Source organism: Dicentrarchus labrax, unplaced genomic scaffold (genome assembly GCF_905237075.1).
Source record: "Dicentrarchus labrax unplaced genomic scaffold, dlabrax2021, whole genome shotgun sequence".
NCBI classification, from domain to species: Eukaryota; Metazoa; Chordata; class Actinopteri; family Moronidae; genus Dicentrarchus; species Dicentrarchus labrax.
The window spans coordinates 9,292,008-9,313,610 of record NW_026136708.1 but is presented as its reverse complement, the minus strand read 5'-3'; the positions used below and the strand labels follow the sequence as shown (position 1 = coordinate 9,313,610).

The 21,603-nt window shown below is 40.3% G+C and overlaps 1 protein-coding gene and 1 long non-coding RNA gene across 17 annotated transcripts in view; one reads left to right on the top strand and one right to left on the bottom strand.

Moving 5' to 3' along the window:
* The window catches only part of epb41l2 (erythrocyte membrane protein band 4.1 like 2), a 50,809-nt gene extending 33,591 nt beyond the window's left edge, over positions 1-17,218 (top strand). For 2 of the 15 annotated variants that reach the window (XM_051410111.1, XM_051410113.1), the window contains exons 15-26: positions 3,432-3,482; positions 3,677-3,712; positions 4,477-4,536; positions 6,547-6,714; positions 7,359-7,565; positions 8,624-8,692; positions 9,074-9,715; positions 10,960-11,088; positions 11,414-11,512; positions 11,780-11,860; positions 13,239-13,353; positions 13,659-17,218. In XM_051410111.1, coding sequence (XP_051266071.1) covers positions 3,432-3,482; positions 3,677-3,712; positions 4,477-4,536; positions 6,547-6,714; positions 7,359-7,565; positions 8,624-8,692; positions 9,074-9,715; positions 10,960-11,088; positions 11,414-11,512; positions 11,780-11,860; positions 13,239-13,343 — 1,647 coding nt within the window. In that variant the 3' untranslated portion in view covers positions 13,344-13,353; positions 13,659-17,218. Of the gene's footprint in view, positions 1-910; positions 3,483-3,676; positions 3,713-4,476; positions 4,537-6,546; positions 6,715-7,358; positions 7,566-8,623; positions 8,693-9,073; positions 9,716-10,959; positions 11,089-11,413; positions 11,513-11,779; positions 11,861-13,238; positions 13,354-13,658 lie in introns of those variants that run through there. The other 13 variants (XM_051410114.1, XM_051410116.1, XM_051410115.1 and 10 more) reach the window with 13 other exon arrangements.
* Positions 17,219-21,390, bottom strand: LOC127368866 (uncharacterized). Of its 2 annotated transcripts, none has more exons than XR_007885891.1 (3): positions 20,970-21,390; positions 19,996-20,186; positions 17,219-17,702 (listed from the first exon to the last, which is right to left on the bottom strand). It is a non-coding gene; the product is annotated as an uncharacterized LOC127368866 (long non-coding RNA). The 2 variants fall into 2 exon arrangements; XR_007885890.1 differs by having other exon boundaries at positions 19,996-20,183; positions 20,970-21,388.
* Between the last annotated feature and the right edge of the window lie 213 nt (positions 21,391-21,603).

The window sequence follows — 21,603 nt, the reverse complement described above, 5'->3', positions numbered from 1 at the left end:
GCTAATGCTATTTCTGTTGTCATAGGATCATTTAGACACTTAACTTTGCTTCCTCTAGGACCAGGAGGAAGCCACACTTTTGCACCCTTTAAGCTGTGAATATGTGTGTGAGTGAGAGAGGTACACAGACCAACAAGACTGACAGAGAAACAGTTAACATTTACTGCACCAGCTGGCCTTTAGAGCAGCTAACATTGGTAGCCAGGCAGGTGTACACGGTTCAACATCTCCTGACAAGCCTCTGCTGAGTGTCCTGTACCGTAGCAAGGATCTATGCCCACTGGTGGAACTGCACCCTGGGCCAGTCTGTGCTTGTTACTGGAGTGTGTATATAGAGAGTTTTGCTGTATGTTATGCATGCATCCCTTTCCCAACACCCTCCTCTCCTCACTTGTCCCCTTCCCAACTGTCGCTCACACCCCAGCACTGTGGAACTGACCCCCGTCTTAGCCTTCATTTAGTAGTGACCCCTGTTGACACTGTTTCTGCACACAGCGGTACTCTGCACAACCCTGCTATGTTCACTTTTAACCTATCTTTGGTGTGTTGTTCACTGACTAATGTTATGTCTCTTTCCCTCTCTCTTTTCTCCTTTACACGCTCCCCTCTTTTTTTGCTTTTATCACTCCCCTCTTGCATGTTCTCATTAATGTGATCATTTCATAAAAATGAAATGCACATTGTGTCGGTTGTTTTGGTTTTATGTTTAATTTATTTCTTCACTGCTTGCTCCCACACTTTGTGGATGTGTGCACGCGGGTCTCTCCTTTCTTTTCCCACACACTCCATCTCTCGCTGTCAACTTTTTTGTTTTCTCCTTTTTCTTTTGGTGTCCTTATTTTCCTCCCTTTGTCCCCTCTTCCCCTGCTTGTATGTTTGTGTGTACTCTCCTGAAACCCACCTCCATTAGTCAATCTTCATGTTTCCTCTCTCCTTCTCCTCATCATCTTCACTCTCCTCCATCCCCCCTTCCCTCGATTCTATCTCTGAGCTCGACCACGGCCTGTCAGACATTTCCGAAGACGACGACCTTATCGACAACACAGCCGCCCCACACACCACATGGACCCTCCACTCAAACGCCTCCTCTCCTTACTCTGATCAGCACCTGGTCGATCTTGAACACCTCGCGCAAAACCCCCTGGCCTCTTACCCAGTCACAAGCTCCCAAACATACAGTTCAGAGCTTTTGGGAGTTGAGGAGGGCTATCAGGCTAAAACCAGAGCGACAGATGGAATACCAAAATGGTGGAGCTGGTTCTCTCTAAGGGGTGTGGTTAAATGTGTCTCTTTCATCCTGTGTTTTCTCTCCCTATTGGGGAAGAATGGAAACAGGTGTCTGCCCATAAAGCTGTTTTCAGGATTAACAAAGAAACTGAGCTTTTTCACTCCCACTGTGTCCAAGCTTACTGGAGAGTCAGTGGGGAAATTAAAGATTTTCCCTGTCAGCGCCCCCAAATGTGTCACTTCCAATACGACGTCCAGATTACATCAAATTCTTCCTACTTTGGCATTAAGATGGAATCGTTTTGTGGCATTTATTACGAGCTATCTGCCTAATAAATGTATTAGTTTGGTACCTGCTGTTCTTTGCCACCCAACAAGGCTACATTTGCCCTCCATTCTCTCTCTTACCTGTCCTGCTATTGTCTCTCCCTTTTCCTCCCTCCCCCCTCTCTCTTCTCTGCCCTCTTATTTCTTTTTTGTCCAACCTTCCTTTCTCCCAACTCTCTCCTCCTTATCTCGCTCTAACCTAACCCCAGCTGTACATCGCTACCTTCTAAATCCCTCCCCACTGTTCCTGCCCTGCCTGTTAGTTGTTTTCCTATTGGTTGTGATGCTGACAGCGAGCCAGTCCTTGGTCTTGGCACTGATTTTAGCCACACCCCTTGGCCTGACCCTGTGCTACCTCGAGAATGTGGTTTCTAGTCAACGGAAGTTGGCAGTTTCGCCAATGTTTGTCACAGAAACGCCACAAGATCAGTCTGAGGATCAGTTAAGCTCTGGTTTTAACAAGCAGGCTTCTCCTCTCACACCGACACTCACACCCCCACGCGTCAGGCACCACACTCACACGAACGCTACCTGGATGCAAGAGATGTGCGACCCTGCTGCATAAATGCACACAACACACCCTACAAAACCCCTTCCACTCCTTCTCATGACCACTGTGTTTGAATGTGTGAACCGTATGTCTGTACATTCACCCCTGACCTCCACCACCTCCTTTCCCTAATATTTTCTTTTTTCTTACCATCCCTGCACCCTGTATTGTTTATAATAATGAGCAAATATAAGTATAAGTAAGATTAAACAAAGTATTTAAACCCAGAGTTGGTAAGTGATTAAAAAATGTTAAAATAGAGAAAATTATTGTTAATATAGAGAAAAGATAGCTATTTTAAGAGATTCAAATATTGTACAGTGACTGTTAGGGAAGGAGAGAGTTGCAGGATTTAACTTACAGTACAATGGCAAAATACAGTAACATTTAGTTATGTGCAGAACACATTTTGAGAGCTCTTTGAATTCTTAAAATTGTTAGTTGTCATGCTCAAAAAGGATTTACCTCCATGCTCTGTTTAACACTCATCAAATAAAGTGACAGAATGATATACATTCATAATATGTAAGACGAATAAGCACTTAAGAAATAATCACATTTTGTTTTTAGTTGTTGCATTTTGCCTTTGTAGTGCGGAGAAAGGTTGGCACTGAAAGATGAGTTGTAGATTAGCTGTTGAAACTGTTCATACAGATAAATAACCAGGATTGATGAAGTAACCCCTTCAACCCTATACCACTTAAAGCGCATTTGTTTGGGTATAATTGCTAATGAATGTTAAGAGTAAACAGTGTTACACTTACCCTGATCCCTGAGCCTAAGGACTGTCTCCTCAACCCCTGTCCCTTATTTTCTTTGTTTTAAGTCAAAGCAGTGGCCATTTAGCATTTTCTTGGATAAATGAAAGCTGTGGATTCAGATGGACATATGACATATTCTGCTCATTGCCAGAGCCCATAAGTCTACAGCAGTAAAAGCTGGCCTCTATTTATGTCCTAAAAACCTACACAGGAACCATAGTAGTTATTTTATTTGTTGTAAATACAGTAAATCTGACTTAGCTTTGGACACATTTTAAACACAGTGTTACAGATTTGTAAGTAAATGTATGTGTATCATATAAGTTAGGACGAGAGTAGGCAGTAGCACCTGCTGTTTCCCTTTATTGACCATCTGAAACTCCTTTCATATTACTACTCCTGTGGGTTTGGTGCAAAAGGTCACATGACCAGCAGTACTCCCTGACATCAAGGTTGCTGGGGAAGAACGTAGCTTTTCCCATCATCCATTTCACATTTTTCTTTCTTCGTGCCGTACCCTCCTCATTTTTGTCATGACTGCCACCGCTATGACTACGACACTGAAGGTTAAGGAGGCGGACTTAAGCCCTGGTGATGCGGAAGCCACGCCCACCCAGGTCTGTAGGGCCTGTCTTTACCCAGCATGCTTTGCAAATTCTTGGGCGAATAATGTAGGAGTAATAAATCATATTACTTTGCTAAGAACTAGTGTGAAGATGGTTTTGGATATTGGATGGAAATGGTTTTAGGGTGCAGTGGAGCAGTAAACCTAACCTGTCCTTACCTTTTCTCCCTAACTTTACCCAATCAGCAGTCTCTCGGAGCCAGTGAGCTTGCCCCCTCTCAGGTTCATACATTGTTATTGGTTATTTGATTTGTGTATTTGGTCTGTTAATCAATTGCCCGTGTTGGCTGGTTTGTTGGTTTGGTTCACTCTTTTAGGGTGAAGATGCCCTAGCATGATGATACAGAGTCAGTTTTTGAATTTCTCAGCTACTACAGATCCAATCTGGAATTTGTACGAACAGAACAATCTGAATATTTACATTATAAACAATTTATGGTATTTACTTATAAATTTGTCTCCGATTATACCCTTTCTTTCCAGATTGGGCCTGTGTGTAAAAACTGATCCTGAATGGGCACTTTCACCTCTAATCGTCACTTTTGGTTGCTCTGCTGTGGTTTATGGTTTCACAGTTTCAGTTTGGTTTCTGGTTCATATCTGTGGTTCATTATTTCTGGGTTTCGCTGGGTTTGTTGGTTTGTGTAAGCGTCTGCTGGTGTTGTGATGTTTTGAATGCTTTGAATTTTGTATGTGTTAACATGGGTACGAGTGCTAGCATCAGTACATTCAATGAGAAATACCAGAATGTTTTTAATCTGTGCTTGTACCCATCTTCCAGCCTTCATCACAGTTTGAGACATTATGGCCGTGTCACCACATGCCTGTGTTTTATTTTATTTTATTTTATTTATTTGATTATGATTTATTTCATAAGATGGTTATTATAATTTTTTTTGTAGAGTTAAAATAAAGTACTTTTTTTTAAGCTCTTTTTTAAAATTAATTTTCTCTATTTAATTTTTTGCTGTATGTCTGCCTTACAGAGTCCAATGAGAGTGCATGGGGACAATATTTATGTGAGGCACAGTAATTTAATGTTGGAGGTTGGTACTGGCGTCGTCTGATGGCTGAAAATAAGAACTACATGTTTCTGTATACTCTTGACGCCATCAGAACTACAACTTCCTCTGTACCGTACTGTACAAGACTGCTGCCCTCTCGCACTCTCAGGCTCTGTGTGCATGCCTGTGTGTGTTTATGTGTGTGGATGTTTTCAGTTTCCAGTTTTTCCTTAGTAACTATAGTATGATTGAAAATGTTTTGGTATTAAATGGTTTCAGTGCTAATTGTCCCAATTCACATGGCAGCCATTTTGAACACATGGGCTAGGAAGCTTGACTGAGAACATTGTCATAAATGTTAATTAAAGCTGTACTTACCTTTTATATCAACAGTTAATCAAATGAGCATGGACAATTTTAAAGTTGCTCGCAGTCAGTTATTAACTGATTACACTGTTCTACAGAGTGTTCTAGCCTCTTTCAGCAGATTGTTTTGGTTTGGTTGCAACTTTACTTTTTTATTCAATTTTTTTATGTCTCGTCAGCCTAAATTCCAGCTTTTCAGCACCTAAGCTTTGATAAACGCCCTGTCCGCTTCCTGTCCAGCACCAAACTGCAGACAGGATGCAAAGGTGGCAACTAGCAGAGAGGAGCATTTAGATAAAAATCCAGGTATTTCCCTCAGAAAAAAATAGAACAAAAAAACACATTAATAAGAAGGTCTGCTACCCTTATAGTTGCTCAGCAGCAACTCTAGGAATGACAGACTCCTTTAACTGAGCAGATAAGGAACGTTAACTGGAGGTTACACATATACACAGTGTTTCCCAGATCAAATCCAAAGTGAGTGTACCAGAATGGATGTAAGATGTTTTCAGTGCTGGATCTATGAAATGCAAAATATTTATTTGATGTGTATCTTGCTGCACAGCAGTACAGTAGAGACTTTCTCTTCCAGGAAATTTCCCAGGCTGAGTGTTCACAATGGCTGCTTTGTGAATAGGGTCAGTGGTGTGTGAACGTGACTTTTACGCATGCTCTGTGCATGTTGACTGCTGATTTGTGACCTTTTTTATGTTGTTACGTTTCCAATCCTTGATTTATCAAAGTTTGATTATTGCCAGGCAGCTGCGTTTAACCTGACTAATCCTGTCTCCCTAACACACACAAGGAGCTTTCTTCCTGTTTTCTGGTGATTGGCTGCCAGCGTCAAGTGATGCGTGGTTTGATAACATACTAAAACACATCTTTTTTTATGCAACGTGGGACTGATAGTGATGCATTGCCAGCTATTACCTGTAGCATTACAGTAGTCTACATAGCGTAATTGTAACAAAGATAGGTGGAGTTGAAATGGAAAGACAGACTGATAAAATGGGAAAGAAAAGGACAGAAAGTGTGATCACCACTATCAGCTCCATGTTCTGCAGTCTGCACTGCTGTTCCTGGCCTGGTTTAAGGAAAACTCCTCAACAAAATGGAAAGGCCATATTTCACTGCAGCCTGCTTAAAAACACAAAAATACTCTCACTCTCTCTCTGTCTCTCTTATATACACACACACACACACACACACACGCTCGGACCAAATGCCAAATTTGAGATTCCAGACCTTTTGAATGAGGCTCCAGTGAGACATGGCATCCATCTTGTCTTCTTCCTGATTGACAGACTAATGTTCCTATGACCTGCTGAACAGAATTTTTCCCCTGCCTCCCCACCCATTTCTCCTTTTATCCTCCCACCTTCCCTCTCACCTTCCCTTCCTTCCTTCTCTTTTCCTTATTCTTTTTCCCATTACATTTCTGTATCTCTTATCCCTCCTCTTAACCTCTCTTTTATCAATCCTTCATTTTTCTTCCTCCTACCCTTTTCTTTTTCTTTCTTCTACCATGTTTCTACCTTCTTGCCATTTCCACCTCCACATTTTTACCCCACCCCTCTTGTCCCTACCACCCATCATCCCTTATCTATCCATACTTATCTCATTTACTTTCAACCCCACCCTCCCCCTTCTTCCCTTCCTCTCCTCTCCCCTCCACTCCCTCAATAGGACCATGATAAGACCCAAGAAGAAGTTCTGAAACATCAAGCTAGCATTAGCCAGCTAAAACGCTCCTTTATGGAGGCGCCACCTCCCTCTCCTCCTCAGCCCAACCAGTGGGAGAAACGTCTCACCTCCTCTCCCGCTACAACGATACGTATTCAACAGCAACAAGTGGTACGTCTGTCTGGATGTTTCTGTGTCAGCAACTTGAAAAAAGAAGGTTGAATTACGGGGCATTTTACCTACAAACGTTGTTCTGGGGAAATGCCCTCTTTGCAGATAGTTGCAGTGCTTAAAAACTGTTTTATACAATTTGCTGCAGAAACAACAATGTGTTTGTAGTAGCAAGTCATCACGTGTGTGCACCTGATTTAAACTCAAACTCCTCTCTTACTCTTACGTGGGCACTTTCATGTGATGCTTTTGCCATGGTGGGGTTTTAGCTCCCTCATCATTTGATGGACTGTATGGGGTTGTCTGTGTTTCTCTGCTCCAATTCTTAATCCCCTTTCAGCTGGACTCACATCACATTTTACATCATGTACAGTTTTCTGCAGCAGAAGGGTTTTATTTGGTCTATGATGCAGTATTTTGCTGGTTTCTGATCTCCTAAACAAATCTGTTTCATTATGTTCTGGTTAATATAATCATTACAGGAGGTGGAGATGCAAATAAGGACTGTTCTTCATTTAATTTGTGTCAACGCTGTGTTTTGTTCTTTGAGGGAATTATTTTCTCTAAGTCTTCTCTCAACTGTTCCCATCTTTTCTCTTCTTCTCTGTATTCTGGGTTCTCTTTGTGTCTGTGTGTTGCTGTAGAGCCTTGAAGAGGAGATAGCTTCTGTACTTTTCAGTAGACACTCTGCCACTGGCTTTTGTTCGGCTGCTACGTTTGCCTGCAGTATTCCTGAACCAACACTAGATGCTGTTATAACCACATGCTCCTCTACTTCCACTGCTGTCTGCAGTCCTGCTGTACCGCATGGGCTCCTTATTTCCCCAACTGCTACTCTCTCTGCAACTGAGGTGCTGCTACTACTACTGATTTAGGTGTCAGTTCACTTTCAATTCCAATTTGCATTTGCAGACTTATTGAATAACCAGTGCTGTTACCCAATAAATACAGAATACAGAGAACTTTCTGTAGAGACTTTGTCCCTCTATAAGTTGGTCAACTTGAAAGTAAACTGACATTTATTTTTATGTTACCTTTCATTAACCAGATAAGTCAATTGAGAACCAATTCTCATTTACAATGATGACCTGGGCAAGAGGTCATCTTTAATTAACAGAGCATTACATCCTGCAATGCCTCACTTAATTAAAGATGCTTGCCAGATGTGTTTATAACCTACACTGAAGCGATGCGAGCTGTCCATAATGCCTGCTGTGGAAGCTGGATGAATGGCAGTAATTGTTGTTTTGTATCAGGGAGCATTCATCCTGAATGATGGCAATGGTAAATCTAATCTAAAAACAACTAACAGCTGTGAATGCCACAGATATCATCTGTTTGTTTTGTGATGGTAAACGTGTGTGTGGATTTGAATGCAAATGTAACGGTCTGCCCTTTAAAAAGCAGCAAGTATTAAAGCAGCAGTTTGCATCACAGTTAAAACAACCAAGGAAAGCCATAATGTGTTGACTTTGTTACATAAGCTTTTAAGTCTGGACGTTAGGCTAAATTCATTATGCTATGCTATGTTTTATGTGGTCAACAATTCAAAGAAACTGCTGACTTTAATACCATGCTTCTTTTATCTTTTTATTTCAAAAGACAATGATATGGTATTTTCTTGAATCCATCTTCCATGGAATTTTTTCATCTTCTATTCTTCTTTCAACTCTTTCATCCCATCTCTGTTACTGCCTGCTGCAGTTAACTGGATGCTGAATGAAAATGATTGTGCATGAAAGACAGTCCACCAGGGAGAAAAAAAAAACAAGTAACAAATTCAACCCTTTCCCTTGTGCCGTGGTAACAAGCATCACAATAACACTACGGTGTCATTAAGTGCAAATAATCATGATGTCACTGCTGGTGTGTGATTGATGATTGTCATGGTAACTTCTCTGTTACGCAGGTGAATGAGCCCCAGACAGAAGCAGCCACCGATGATAACGCGATCTCTGATACCAAAGAACCTGCAAAGGTGGTCCTAACATCCTTCTGTTAATCCATCCAGATCTTCAATTCATGACGCTTTTCATTCAGTGTTTCCTTCATCTCTCCAGCTTCCTGTGCTTTACAGGCCTCTGTTCTTTGACTATTCATTTGTCTGTCTTCCTAGTTGTTCCACTTAAATACATCATTGTGCCTCTCAGCTGAACATCTTCATCTTTGTATTCCAGATTTGTGTCATGTATTAATTTATTTTCATTTAAGGTAGTGATTTATTTATTTATGTTCAATGATCATGTTATGCTTTTTTTTTTTTGTCCCCATGCGTTTGTTGTGTATGTGTGTGCACCTCATCGTGTGTGTCTGTGCACTATGTGTACATGCGTGTGTGTGTATGTGCGTGTGTATATAGACAACCGAAGTTGAAATTGAAGAAACCGTTGTCGTCCAAGAGGTTTCCAAAGCACCCAAACCTGGACTTGTCACAGTTACAATCAGCTCCCCTGTAGAGCAGGAAACAAGGGAGCAGGAAGTGAAAGTCGAAGAGAAAGTAGAGGTGGCAGAGGAAGCAAAAGCAGCAAAGCAAGAGAGCATCTCATCTGAGAGTGAGAGTGAAGAAGAAGCGGAGTACCATCCAAATGTCTCCATATCCATCTCTCACACACAAATACCAGAAGAGAAAGAAGAAGATGAAGAGAAGGAAAAGAAAGAGGATAAGACGGTGGAGCATGACGCGCCTGCTACAGAAGCTCCTTCTCTTCCAGCTGAAATCAGCCAACCCATAGAGGCAACCATTCAAGAGGGAGAGGAGTCTAGGAAAGTGGATGCAGGGGCAGACAAGAAGAACGCAGAGGAGCAGAATGATGGCGAAAGGGAGACGGAGGAAAGCACCGATGATCCGATGATAACACCCGATGAAGCTCCTAATGGTTTCACCCTGCCTGAGGAAAGCGTGACTGGGATGGCTCCCCCTGAAGAGGAAGAGCCTAAAATGAACGGAGAGGCCTCTTTGGTTGAAGCAGAACCACGGCCGCAGGTTATTTGTTGCTCTGAGGTAAAGTCTTCACTGGGCCGACTGCGGAGCTTCCCTGGGCTTTGATCCTTCCCGCCAACTGTAGAAACACCCACTTTTTTCCTTCCTGCTTACCACAGTGCCGGTTTCCTTCCTGCTTGCGTGAATAATAAAGCCCCATGTACATCCTCACACTCATCTTTCTCCTGTGAACACTCTTTTCAAGCTTAAAATGAAAGCTAAACCTAAAATGAGTCCTTCAGTGATACAATTCACCATCACAGTGTTTTGGTGTTGGTGTCAAATTACCATCCACATATATAATTCACTTCAGTCTTTATTTTGATTTTTCACCATATTCATATATGTTAATGTATGTGCTATATGCAATCATACTTCATACCATTATCAGTATGCCTAGTTCACTCCTGCCCCACATAGCGTGGTGTGTTGCTGTTACTACCTCCTACTCTGTATTGTAGTGTTGTGAAGTAAATAGGGCCTAAGTGGAAAATGCATGATGCTTTTAGGTGTATATTTGTTTTTTTGCTCTGCATGCCATATTTCACCTTTTGGTGTGTGAGTTTGTGTGTCCTCCATGTGTTTGGCAGTGATGCTTCTCTCTCTGTTAGCATTCAGTTGGCGTGTCCTGGTCACTATGGTAACAGCATTTTGGAAATCATCATTGCCAACCACTTTGGAAATGCCAGCCTCTCATCTGAATGTCATCTTTGCATGCTGTTTACATATCATCTGCCATTTTGTTCACGTGTCATTTGAGCATTGCTTGTTTTATTGGCTTGTGTGTTATGCATGTTTTCGTGCTGTGTCGTACTTTGAGTTGCACGTTGACACCAAAGTGGTTTCCGTAGCTGTGTCGCTGTCGTAGCTGTTGCTTGTACGTTGCTGAAAGTAGTCGTTGTGATGTTTTGTGTTTTGTTGACTCGCATGAGTTTGGAAGATCTTTGATTTTTTGCTGTACATATTGTGTTTATACATCTTCAACTGCTGCTATGTGTACCACTGTGTGTGCAACAACTGCATCACTTCTCTTTCAGTACAACACATTCTTATGTTATTGCCATTAATTTAATAATAATTAAGCACATGTTCACATTTATATTTTATACACATTTTTTACACATTAAAATATTAACTGTGAGGTGTTTTTCCAAAGCTAGTGCATAGATACCAACATGTTTCTTTATTTTTCCCCTAACTATTTCTGTATTAATGTATTAACCCTCTTTTCCTTCCCCTCACTTCTCTCTCTCCTCCCTCCCCAGCCACCTGTGGTAAAGACAGAAATGGTGACTATATCAGACACGTTTGCAGCCCAGAAAACTGAGATAGCCACAAAAGAAGTTCCCATCGTACATACGGAAACCAAGACCATCACATACGAAGCCGCACAGGTGCACACAAACACAGGGAGCTTTTTTTTTTTTTTTTTTGTCCAGCATTCAAATTGTATTTGTGTGAAACTATTAGATTGTAGCATTGTTGTTGTTGTTGTTAGGTTGTTAGTGTTAAAGTCTGTTCGAAAGCACATTCCAAGAAGCTCCCTTTCTAGCAACAGTGCATGCTGCCGCGATTCATTCCTTCTCCCTCAGGGAAATCATGTTATTAAAAGAACTAAGTTGGTGACAAGAGTTTATTTAGAACATCAACCAGCCAGCGGGGATATTCTCGTGGTAATGTACAGCTAATTTGATTTCTGTTTGTCTCCTCTGTTATCAGTTGGATGGTAATGGTGATGGCGAACCTGGAGTGTTGATGACTGCTCAGACAATCACCTCTGAATCTCTGTGTACTACTACAACCACACACATTACCAAGGTACAGACACCCACAAACACACACACATCCTCTTCTTGTTGTAATGTAATGTAACTACCATACACATTGATGTATACAGTCTGTGCACACAGAAACGCATTTCTTTTTTTTTTATATTTGTACTAGTATCACACATTTTATTGTTTATGTACTGTATTGGGTTGCCAGTATTAGTTCTTTGTACTAGAACCCTGGTGGGGCCTTGATCATTTAATGAACCCATTATAACAGGCATCAAAGCATTGTTGTTGTATATCTCTTTTGTAGACGTTAAAAGGTGGCCTATCGGAGACGAGGATTGAGAAACGCATCGTCATTACTGGCGACTGTGACATCGACCACGATGAGGTCAGTTTTCCATGGCTTATCCCTTCGCCTTATGTGTCTCAGTAGCTTGTCGGACGAGTTGCTCTGTTCTGGGTTGTTTCAATCTATTATTTTGCAGACATGTAATGCAGTTGCACAAGTCAGAATGTTCCACCTTTCTACATTTTGTATTTTTAATTGAAAAACCCTGCTTGGGAAATCGCAAAATCTTCAGCCCCTGCTTACTTTCATTTAGGTTTTTTTTTCTGGTTCTTTAAACTTAAGGGAACAAATAGACGTCTGGTGACATGTCTGTCATGCTGCTCGCAGTCTGAATGCACAATTTCTTCTGTTAATCACTTATTAGAGATGCCCACATGCTATTAGTCCCACTCAGATCCCTACAGATCTGCTACATCTGTCTCTTCACTTACTCATCCATACATCTAGAGAATGGTGTCTTAACCTGTTTTTGTTTTCGCTATGCTGTGTCTGATTTTGTTGCTCGTCTTGGTTAGCTTAATTTTACGTCTTTGTCTTTGATTGTCACATTTCCATAGAAAATCAAATTTCTACTTTTTGATGCCCTGGATGTGATGGATATAACATGCTACACTGAGGATATCACATCTGAGTTAGGGCAGTCCAACTGTACTTGGACAATGCCACTGACCTTTTTTTGTTGTTTGTTCTGTAAACAAGCATATTGGATTTTAAATTTGAGAAAGTAAACCCAAGGTTAAAGTGCATATTTGAAGGATCTTTACTTCCTGATGATTTCCAGAAGGCCAGAAGAAAGGTCCAGTCAACTTTGATCCCCTAAAATTGGCAAACTTTTAGTCTCCCAGTCCCCCAATTTTAGGGGATCAAGATAACTGGACCTTTCTGCCAGGCCTCTTTGCAACCATCATCATGTATGCATTGTCTTAAAACTGGGAGAGTAGATATAAAACACTCTAAAAACAATATTAAAAACTTTCATTGTCCATATACATGAAGACTGATCTGTAAAATTTGATTTATAGACCCTGGTCTATAATTGTTTGAAGACCTGATCTGGTCTGGATCTTTATGCACAATCCCTCGTCCATTGGTTTGTTTAAGTTGACCGTCTTGTTCAATTCGCTGGATTTACACTAGAGCAAAAGATTTGTGTCACATTGAGTTGGAAATCCACTTGATGTGTCTGCTCCATCTGAAGCCATTTTACTTCAACCACTTTATCCCCCAGTTAACCCAAAGAAGTAAAATAGCATATTGATTGTAAATCCAGCATTGTTGTCATTTTCTTTATGCTTCTTATTTGATTTTTCATTTAACTCCACCATTTCCCCCCTCCCCCTTCCTCTCCTTCCTCCACCTCCCCCACTGCCTGCTGTGCTCGGTGCTGCCACTGTGTGGTTGCCCCTCTGTACTGCAGGCTCTGGCCCAGGCCATTAAGGAGGCCAAAGAGCAACATCCTGACATGTCTGTTACCAGAGTGGTGGTTCATAAAGAAACTGAACTGGCTGAGGAGGAGGATTGACTGAACTCAGGTAATAATAATAATAGTAACGCTTTATTATTATTATTATTCATGGTGAAAGTGCTTTATTGACAGTGGGGGTGCATAGAGTGGTCATTATTTACAACAACAAAAAAGAAAATCAATGAAATAAAAACTTCCACATGTGAAGGTGATAAACCCATCAGCCATCATCAAGGAATATTAGGAAGGTAGGCAGTGACTGATGGAGGTCTGTGTGTGGAGTACAAAGGAAATATTTCGAGTAGGTAACAAATGTTGAGTGCCAGTCATCACACCAACCCAGGCTGATTGCCTTCACCTCTATGTCCCCAGAGCTGAAGGGCCCATCGTGACTGTTTTCTCTTTTGACGTTGAACGACCTCCATCACCCTACGACGACCAACCTAGACTGACTGAAGAGGAGGAGAAGGAGGAGAAATGGAGCTGAAAAACAGGAGGGGAAAGGGTAGACGAATGGAGAGAAGTTGCCAATCTCTTCCCAGTCGGCCTCTCTCACATGTCTGTGGTGCATCTAAATCCCTCACTCCAAAACCATGAAAAAGAAAAATAATATCCTCACTCTTTTCTGAGGGAACAAAAAAGAACCACTTTGTTAGCTTAACAATTGTAGCGTGTTTTTATTTTTAATAGTACTTTTTTTTTTTCTTTAACTGTTTGTTTTACAAAAAGAGACAAGATAGTATCTGTCATGCATTGCAAAAATAAAAGCTGTAGGGATGCACTGAAAACCAATCCTGATGAGATACAATGCTAAAAAAGGATTATTGTATCATTCTACTGATTATTTCACCAGTAAAAGTGACCTTCAGTTACACTGAAAAGTCAAAGCAAATACTGCTTCTCTTCATACGTAAAAAGATACGGTCGATTTCTCATACAGAAGGTTTCTCTTAAGTGACTAAAATGACACTGAAATGTTGTACTTGGAATTGGTATCTGCAGTAGAAAAGCGGTATTGGTGCATTCCTAAAACAACAAAAAAAAGAAGTAATTTATTAAATTACAGCTCCCTCCCTCAGTTCATTATGATTTAAATGGAGAGTAACATATAACACAGTAATTTCAACATTTTTACAGTAACAAGCAGCACTGCAGGAAACCGGGAGACACTTCTGACCTTCACAGTCGGATGAATGGTGGAGCCAGCTGTGTCACATTATCACATTTTGTTACTAATGATTACAGAAAACAGGGAGCTGTAACTTAAAATATTGCAGTAAGAAAGCAATCAACCAGGTTTATGAATTTTTATGATTCTGTCTTTTTTTTCTCTGTAAGTATAGTTAATATTCATCCACATTCCTTGTGTGTGACTAGCGGCTGAGTGAGTTTCATGTTCAGTTCAATTCACTTTTTACTCTAAGAAGAGAAGGCATTTTACTATTTACAGTAGGTGGGGATGAAAGGAATCTTAATGGGGTCAGTGACATTAATTAAGCTCCAGAAGCCAAATGATGCAGGTGGAATTAATTCCTTGTGATATATTTGTAGCTTTTACTGTATTTTGAGTTTTTACTACATGGAAATTGAACTGAAAATGAACTGACTTTAAAGTTGATGTATACAACTTTCTGTACAGTAAAAATGAAGGTTATTAGATGGGAGCAGTAATGCGGCTTTTCATTAGCTAAACGCTCTCCCTGGGCCCGCCCACTGTATGACACTAGCCATTCCTATTGGGCCACAGGGAAGCAAGGGAGCAGACTTTTTGATTGGGAGAGAAGACCAGTAAACTGAATGATAATTGGGAGACAGAGGTGGCGCTCTGCGGTGCCAACTAACAACTTTGGAGTGAAAAAGGTTTTGAACATTGATGCTTGTTGGCCTTAATATACGGCATGGGCAAGTTTCACTCCTTTAATTTTACATCCTGCAGTCAGTTAAAGACGTTTTAATATTCTGAGGACAATGCTATTGAAAAAAGAGTTGTGTTACAACCAGCACAGGTACCAGAATAAGGACATACAGTCGGAAACAGCTTGAAACCAGAATTCAGATTAATGGAATTTCTTCCAGTTTGCTAACTCTGCATCAGCCTGTGTGTCGTCGTAGTTCAGCTTCGTTTCATTTCCAGACTAGATGATACAGACGAAACCTGCTAGATATGACGAGATCTGGGATTAAATTCAGCATGTCTTCACACAGTTTTATCTTGGAAGAGTATTTTGAGCGAGTCTAGATAGAAGGCTACTGTGTTGATTGGTTTGAGAGTGTGTAGATAACAGATAATCTCGGCTCATACAGTACGTCTAGAGAAGGTTGTCTCTGGTCTTATGCTGGCTGTGTTGCAACTGTTTCAACGCCACCAAATATTCTTCGGCATTACCACACAAAAAACATAAAACTCTGAATCTGACAGTACACTACAAACCGACATTGAAACAGTTACAACATAACGGTAAAATGCAGCTTAAAGGGAAGTGTATCCGAGGGTTTGAAGTGCTCTTGAAACCCCTAAAGGACATAATGTTTTATTCATTTTCTGTGTTTACCCAAATGTTCAGCAGAACTCCACAAAAATGTGACTGTGTGTAAATATCGGTGGCATTAGATGGATTAGATCAAGGTGTTTGGTCTAATGCATTTAGTTGACACAGAAAACAAAACAAAAAACACCTATTACTGGAAATTCAACTGATTGTAAGCAAAGAAGTGCCACAGATGAATATAAAAACATTCCACCTGTACCTGCCTAGATTAGTCTGATCCCTCCAGTATGACTGAAGTCAACAGAATGATTTATAGAAGGAGCGATGATGACTGTCTAGGCTTTTTTTTATTGGGAAACACTGGTCTGACCTCTACTATGCAGATAAATTACATTCCAGATGAGGGGGAAGCTTTAACCTCTAACCCTCTTGCAAAGAGACAAAGCAGGACAAAAAAAAAAAAGCATTTAAAAAATACAAACCGTGCACGACTAGGCAGCTTTGGAGGCTTTCGCTGTTCCAAAAAAACGTAATACAATCTTTTAAAAAGCATCGGTTATATCACAACAGCTATATTTGTAGATTTGCTCAGAATTTGTTGTCTTTTCTCTGTGATCTAGTTGTTGAAAGGCAGGATTTATTGTGTGCCCTGTTGCATATTTTAATATTGTCACAGTGTTTTTTGACATTGATGGATCACCACTACAAATCAAAATTTCTGCCACCATTTTCTTTTTTTGTACTTGTATCCCCCAGGTGTAACCTCTTCCCGGGGGCTCTGGGCTCTGTTTTAACCAATCACAGGAGCTTTGGGGGGACTGCAAGGTCTGGTTTTCCAAAAAAAAATATTTATTTGAGTTTACTCAATCACAAATTATATGTCTTGCCATCAGCAACTTTTAAGAAAATAACCCCAGCACAAACAGAGTTGGATTGTTGTTCTGTGGTTACCACGACAACTCCATAATGTACTCATAGCAACTGATGATGATTCTACGCCAGCGGAGTTTAAAACTGTCAGGGATCTCAACATGGCAACATTATGGAGGGCAGCAGTACACAGAAAAAGCAACAAATTAAATAAAAATACTGCCATTAGATTCAATCTAATTCATACAGTAACATCTCTTTCTATATGAGGCTGATGAGATTATAATTGGACTACATGCGTTACAGTTGTATCTCAGGCTTTGTACCACACTTGGGACATATTTGGAATTAATACCAGCACAATTTTGTATTTTAATGTTTAAAAATTCACTTGCAACAGAACTTTGTAAACAGCTTTTGGAAAACCAGCCACAGCTGCCTCATCGTTCCCTCCACCAATGATCACCAGTAGGGTTTTTCTATCTAGCAGCTTAATTGTCTTGTGTCTCCCCACACGCAGCCACTCCTCCCCTGTGTAACACTGTTTAAATAAAGGATTGTTATACTCTGAAATCTGTTTGTTGTTGTCATTTATTCATTCACTGTTTTAAGCTTCAGTCTCTTGTACCTTCTGGCATGAAATGTAAACTATTGTACAATTACTAGCAGATAGGAAATGAATAACAATATGAGGATGAGTAATAAATTAAATACAGCTCTAAAAGATGCTTTTAGCTTCATAATATCAGTCTCTTATTTCCACATATCTTCTATGACAATGAGTATCTTTAAAGGCTTCTACATTCATCTTCTTAAAGCACCTTCATTAGATCCCTCCCAGGGCCTTGCTGGTGTTTCCATTATGTCCCATTGCTCTGTAAAGATACTCATGCTGAGTGGAAACCATCAGTAAGTGTCCATATGAACAGGTTTAAAGTGTCGGTCCTGCCAGGTTGTGAGTGCTACCCAACGCTTCTTCTCCTCTGATGTGTACTTCTGTGTATGTGCCTGTAGATGGCGCGTCCGTCTCGTGGAAACCCCGACAGATCAGCGTCAACTGGATGAAAGCAGAAAGTAAACACAGAGCAATGTTTAAAACGTAGCGCAGATGATGGTATTCTGTCTTTGGTATGTTGCACTTTTACCAACTAACTCAAACTTTTTTAGTGACTGATGAGGAATGATTTCGGTGGCCATTGTCACAATATATAAGCAGCCATATGTCTATAATTGGTTTTAATTAGCTACCTAGGTAAGCCCTTCATTAAACATGAACGATTCCGTTGCGCATGCGCACTCGGCTCGGTCGTGATCGCTACAGGTGAGACAGGTAACAAAATATCTTTAGTTTAACTTTTTTTTTTTTTTAATGTAGCTTAAAGTAAATTACAGGAATGTTTCCTCTGTTTGAAAGCGACCACAGAAGCTCAACCTAGCTACTTTAAATATGCTAAAGCACTGATAGCAGACTCCCACTTTGCTAACACTTAACAGTAAGCTAGCTCATTTAATGCAACTACTTGAAACATTATTCAGTATAATAATTCATATTTAGTTTCTAGTCAGTTGTTTTTAACTTTGTATAGCTTACTGATATGATGCTGGTCACTTCCTGTTGTTGTTTATTGTTTATTAGAAACCTGACTGGCTTTAATGGTTTATAAGCTGTAGATTTGGCCCTGTGGTTTGGTGAAGGCTGGATGTCTCCTGGGGAAGAAGCAGCTAGGAGGACCACCACATTACTGAGTGAGTTTATACTGAAAGTGCTGTACCGCACTGTGGTAGTGAACAGTGACCTACTTCAAATACAACTCTAGCATCTGCCTAGTGGTTTAATCACTAGAGGACAGATGCAGACAGAAGAAGTAAAACACTGAACTAAAAATGAAAAGTTTATTTAATTTGAGTACCAGTGACAAACAGTAAACGGCAGGTGTGAAATTGTTGTAATTGATTATAATTGGCCTCAGAATAAACAGCAGATAACACACACACACACACACACACACACACACACACACACATACACAAACAAACTAGCTTTTCTACAGTACTTTGATTCAAGAAGAAGTAAATCAGGTCACCAAGAATAGTTTATTTTTGCAAAGTGCTAACAATGTATGTGGGAACTCAAATGAACTAGTGTCCATGTTCGTTCATGGTAATGAGTCAACACGCTACCCAACAGTGTGGCTTATTGGTGTGTTTCTAATAGTGTGTGGACAACAATGGAGGTCTGTGATAGAAAGGAATGAGATACGCAGACAGTACTTGTTAGTCGGATCAGTTTATCGTTTGTTTCAGTATTTTAACGAGATTCCTAGACAGAATCAAAGATATCTAATATCACCAGACTAACAGTCTTTTAAGTTTGTATTTAAATTGCCAGCAATCTAAGTTGTAGTCACCAGGAACACACCCACCCTTTATTAAGATGGCTGCACACAACAGACATGAGGCCAATCTGGGTACTGAAATTGGTCAGGCTAATCTTCACTTCACACCAGCGAGAGTGGGAGCAGATGATGAAAGGCGACCCGTGATCTTTGCTGGATGTGTCTGTGTGTGTGTGTGTGTGTGTGTGTGTGTGTGTGTGTGTGTGTGTGTTTGTGTGTGTGTGTCTGTATTTTATGTCAAAGCAAAGCACAAAGGGGTCAGGTTCACCTATCAAAACAACACTTGTTACCAGAGCACACACACAGAGATAAAAAAAAAATGTTTCCATGCTTTGAGGACATTAAAACCTGCTGTTGTCTTCTCTAACACACACTTACGCACTCTACGACATAAACACACACAGACACAAACCAGGACGGTGTAACTAATCGTCTCAATGATCGTTATCTTCACAGCCAAGTTTTGATTCGTCCTGAAAATGTCTCTTTGCAATGTTTTTTTTTCTTTTCTTGAACCTATTTTAGATCTTTTTCATTATTTAGAGTAGCTTAGCTTCAGGGCCCCCAGACATTTATTCTATTTGAGCGGCAGGAGCTGTCAGGTCTTGTTCAAAGGACAATTTGAATATAAGACTCCTACTGTGTTTGCAGATACAATGGTTGCACTTCATGTTTTATTTTGTTGTGGAATTTGTGGAAGTATGAAATGAGAATATTTTATTGACATTGGATAAAAAGTGTGTAACTATAGAGACGAGCAGTAAAATCTCCTTCGAGTGCATTTTTATGCAGCAATCCTTATGTGGTGATGATTGTATGTATTTATAGTATGTGTGACGTGTGAAGAGAGGCATCTCCCTTCAGTAACCCTCTAGTTACACAGCACCACAGTAAATATAACATAACACAAGGTCTGGACATGGGCTCTTCATGAAAAGTTAATAACATGCCTACCCTGTCTGAGTTTCCAGCTGAGGTAGATAATCAGTTGCAGCAGCAGCAGACAGACGGACAGGAACAGCAGTAGGCCGAACAACCAAAGAGGAACAAAGCTGTCTGTGTCTGTGTCTGTCTGTGTGATGGTCTGTCGAAGGAGCAGAGCCAGATCTGCCCATGGGCCGCTCAGCACCTCCATGCTGCTCCTGCTTGGGGGGGCAAATAGAGAGGAGAGGAAAGACCTGACTGAGACATGATCGGATAACTACAAAGGACAAGACAAAACAAATAGGCACCAAGATTAAAACAGGGCTAAAAATGATTGAAAACTTCTATGTGACACTTCTTTTAATAGCACATAAGATACTGTATTTTAAAGTGAGGGACGTCCTACCTACATGTTGAGCTACAGTAGTTAAAAAGGTCAGTAGGGTGGGAGTAAGTCCTTTTAAGTTACCTCAGTAAAGTAAACTACAAAGAATTTATAATAATATACTGTAGGAAGAGCTTACTAAGTATAACACATAACACATCTTTTTTTTAAATGTGGTATTTTAAGGAATGCATTTTAATAAATTTGATGTTATTATGTGGTTTTCCATGTATGAAACATATTGTGATGTTGATTTTTATCTTGATATTCACTTCAACCCAATCATCCAGCCCTGTTTCAAACAGCAAGTCAAATTTTGAGGACACAGTGCTGTTATAGTGGTTGTTGTAGTGTTTGTTAATGGTAAAGTCATAGCTTAGCCTGTGAGATTCATACACATGTATGAATACAAAGAAATAAATAATAAAATAAAAAATGTCTTCATACAAGCCACCAAAGTAAAAAAATATTATAAAAAGAGTATATGCAGAGAAATAATAATATAGAAAACACAAAAAGAATCACACTGCTAAAGGTTCCCACAACAGTTACCGGGAAACTGTATTTATTAACACGTGCAGCATCATATCATTAGTATATTATTATAAGATCTACTTACAGTTTTCAGGTTCCACACAACGGCAGGTTTGAATTGCTGTAGGTGGAAGTGAGTTGCAGATGGCTGCCAGATATTATCAGTGAGCTAATACATCCATGTCCTGACAGTTGTCCTTAATGATGTAAAGTTGTCTCCAGTAGCCAGGATTTGAGGGGAGGTCAAAGGTGACGTTTTGGCAATGGCAGTCACATAATTTAAAGAGTTAGAAGTTCGATTTTAAAATTCAGACAGTGTCACATCAGGTTTCACTGCAGAGCTTAGGGACATAATCCACAGAATAGTTCCACAGGGAGAAAAAGCTGGTCTAGAGGTAAAAGTTGTGACGTTGTTGTTGTCTCTTCTTTTATATCTGTGTATATCTGTCTCTCTAGGTTTTCTTTTTATCCCCGTCTCTCCCTATCTCTCTCTCTCTCTCTCTCTCTCTCTCTCTCGTTGATAGGAATACCACCTCAGTTGTTGTTGACGGTGTGAACTTTGTTCTGTTCCAGCAGTTGAACCTTGTGATTGCTAAGAAGATTAGCTATACTGGCCAGGCCTATGTGTATGTGAGTATGTGTGTGTGAGATACAGTACAATATGGAGTGTAGTGTTTCTACGTGTCCTCAGAATATGAAAATGGGGAAAAAACAGATAC